The sequence below is a fragment of the Quercus suber genome, unplaced genomic scaffold, assembly GCF_002906115.3.
Source record: "Quercus suber isolate HL8 unplaced genomic scaffold, Cork oak 2.0 scaffold_73, whole genome shotgun sequence".
Taxonomy (NCBI): domain Eukaryota; kingdom Viridiplantae; phylum Streptophyta; class Magnoliopsida; order Fagales; family Fagaceae; genus Quercus; species Quercus suber.
In genome coordinates this window covers 654,779-656,856 of record NW_027069538.1, presented here as the reverse complement: position 1 = coordinate 656,856, position 2,078 = coordinate 654,779, and the positions used below count along the sequence as shown (strand labels likewise).

General features: G+C 35.3%; 1 protein-coding gene across 1 annotated transcript; it reads left to right on the top strand.

Moving 5' to 3' along the window:
• Positions 1–1,041: 1,041 nt before the first annotated feature.
• Positions 1,042–1,650, top strand: LOC112021681 (uncharacterized). Its single transcript, XM_024054234.1, has one exon. The coding sequence runs from the start codon at positions 1,042–1,044 to the stop codon at positions 1,648–1,650; it is 609 nt and encodes a 202-aa protein (XP_023910002.1).
• Positions 1,651–2,078: the final 428 nt, after the last annotated feature.

The window sequence follows — 2,078 nt, the reverse complement described above, 5'->3', positions numbered from 1 at the left end:
ATAGTACCTTAACTCTATAATAATAAAGACAATGATGGTGATGATCAAAAAATAAATAAATAAAATTGGGGTATTACAACAATGATGTTGATATGGAGGATGGGGCTGAGGTTCTTGCTACTAGAATGCAGAAAATATGAATAAACCATGTATTACTCAAGGGAGTTTGCTCTTTACAATTCTGTTATATATGTGGATTTTAAAAAAAAAATTTAAAATTGCAGAACTTTATTGATGTAAAATAGCAATATACATTAGTATTAAACATAGCTCAGTGTGTACATAAGCCATGCACTAGGTCTACAGAAACTAATAGCAGAGATGAGTGAACTTAGCAGCAACCATACTTAAAACGTGAACTACAAAAATTTCCCTCCTAGCCACCAAATAGCAGCATATACATCATATTTGCAGCAAGATGGCTTAGTTTGAGAGGTCTGTGAAAGGAAAATTAAAGAACCCAGCTGAGCACTCCAATCCCGTAGCAATGCAAAGCAGTAGCCACCTACCACCATATCTCCTCCACTAGATTTCAATGATTTGGTTCAATGAGTTTATAGCATCATTTGTTAGAAGTTAAACTTGTTTGTAATTAACCTTTTATAAACAAGAGTGTGTTTCATAAGTTAATGTAGTGGGACGTTTATTGAAATTATGTGTGAGATTTATGAATGTTAAGAGTTTGAAAAATAAATGTAGTGGGAGTTAAGAGGTTGGATGGTGTATTATTTAAACACATTCATCCATCAAGTTCTATGCAAGAGTTGAAGAGGAATACAATGCATTAAAGTGTTCTAACGCTTCCCTCTCCACTCTCTCTCCCTTTGTTTAATTTTTGAGTGTGAGTCTCTTTTATACATTAAGTAGTGTGAGTGTTTGTGAGAGTAAGTGAGGAAAGGCCCATCATTATTTTGTTTTATTTTCCAACAAAGTGGTATCAAAGCCAATCGGTTTGTGGTGAGAATGGCTATTGCTAATGGGATGGTGTCGTTCCAATTTCCTCGACTTACTAAACAAAATTTTGAAAATTGCAGTATCTGAATGAAGGCATTGCTCAGATCCCAAGATGCGTGGGAGATTATGGATTTACAAGATGAAGAATCTTTGACTCCAAACCAAAAGGAAGCCTTGCAAAAGGCTTGGAAGAAAGATCAACAAACTCTTATGTTGATCTATCAAGGTTTGGATGAAACCATGTTTGAGAAAGTTGCAAATGCAACTTTATCCAAGCAAGCGTGGGAGATTCTTAAAAACTCTCTAACGGGAGTTGATAAAGTGAAGAAATTTCTCCTTCAAATATTGAGAGGCAAGTTTGAAGGATTGCATATGAAAGAATCTGAATCTATTTTAGATTATTTTTCAAGGGTGGTGGCAATTATAAATCAATTGAAGAGATATGGTGAGAACTTAGATGATGTCTGTATGGTAGAAAAAATCCTACAGTCATTAACTTCTAAGTTTGACTATATCATTGTGGCGATTGAGGAATCAAAAGATTTGGAGTTAGTGACCATTTACCAGCTCATGGGATCATTACAAGCCCATGAAGAAAGGCTCAATAAGAATAAGCAAGAGCCTTTGGAACAAGTCCTACAAGCTAAGCTAACCTCGAATGAGAAAGGGTGGCATGAAAGTAAACAAAGAGGATGAGCACATAGACGTGGTAGAGGGAAAAGATTTGGAGGAAGAAATGGTCAAAACTCTCAAAATTATGAAGAGAGGGGTCAAATTTCATAATCCACAAGAGATTGTGGAAGGGGAAGTTTCACAAGACCATACAGAAGAAGGTACGATAAGTCTAATATTAATGTTATTATTGTGAAAAATATGGGCATTATGCTTCTGAATGTAAAAATGTTGCTAACACTGTTGAGGAGAAAGTTAACTATGTTAAAGATAAGAATGAAGAAGTGGAGCCGACTTTGTTGTTGGCATACAAAGGAGAAGACAGAGATGAAAATGATGCATGGTATCTTGATACTTTTGCTAGCAACCACATTTATGGGAATAAAAGGATGTTAATGGAGATTGATGAATTGGTGGTTGGGAATGTTACTTTTGGTGACTCATCCAAAGTT

Bases quoted from the DNA above. Each gene is read 5' to 3' on its own strand.
- LOC112021681 (XM_024054234.1), top strand. From the start codon at position 1,042: ATGAAGGCATTGCTCAGATCCCAAGATGCGTGGGAGATTATGGATTTA.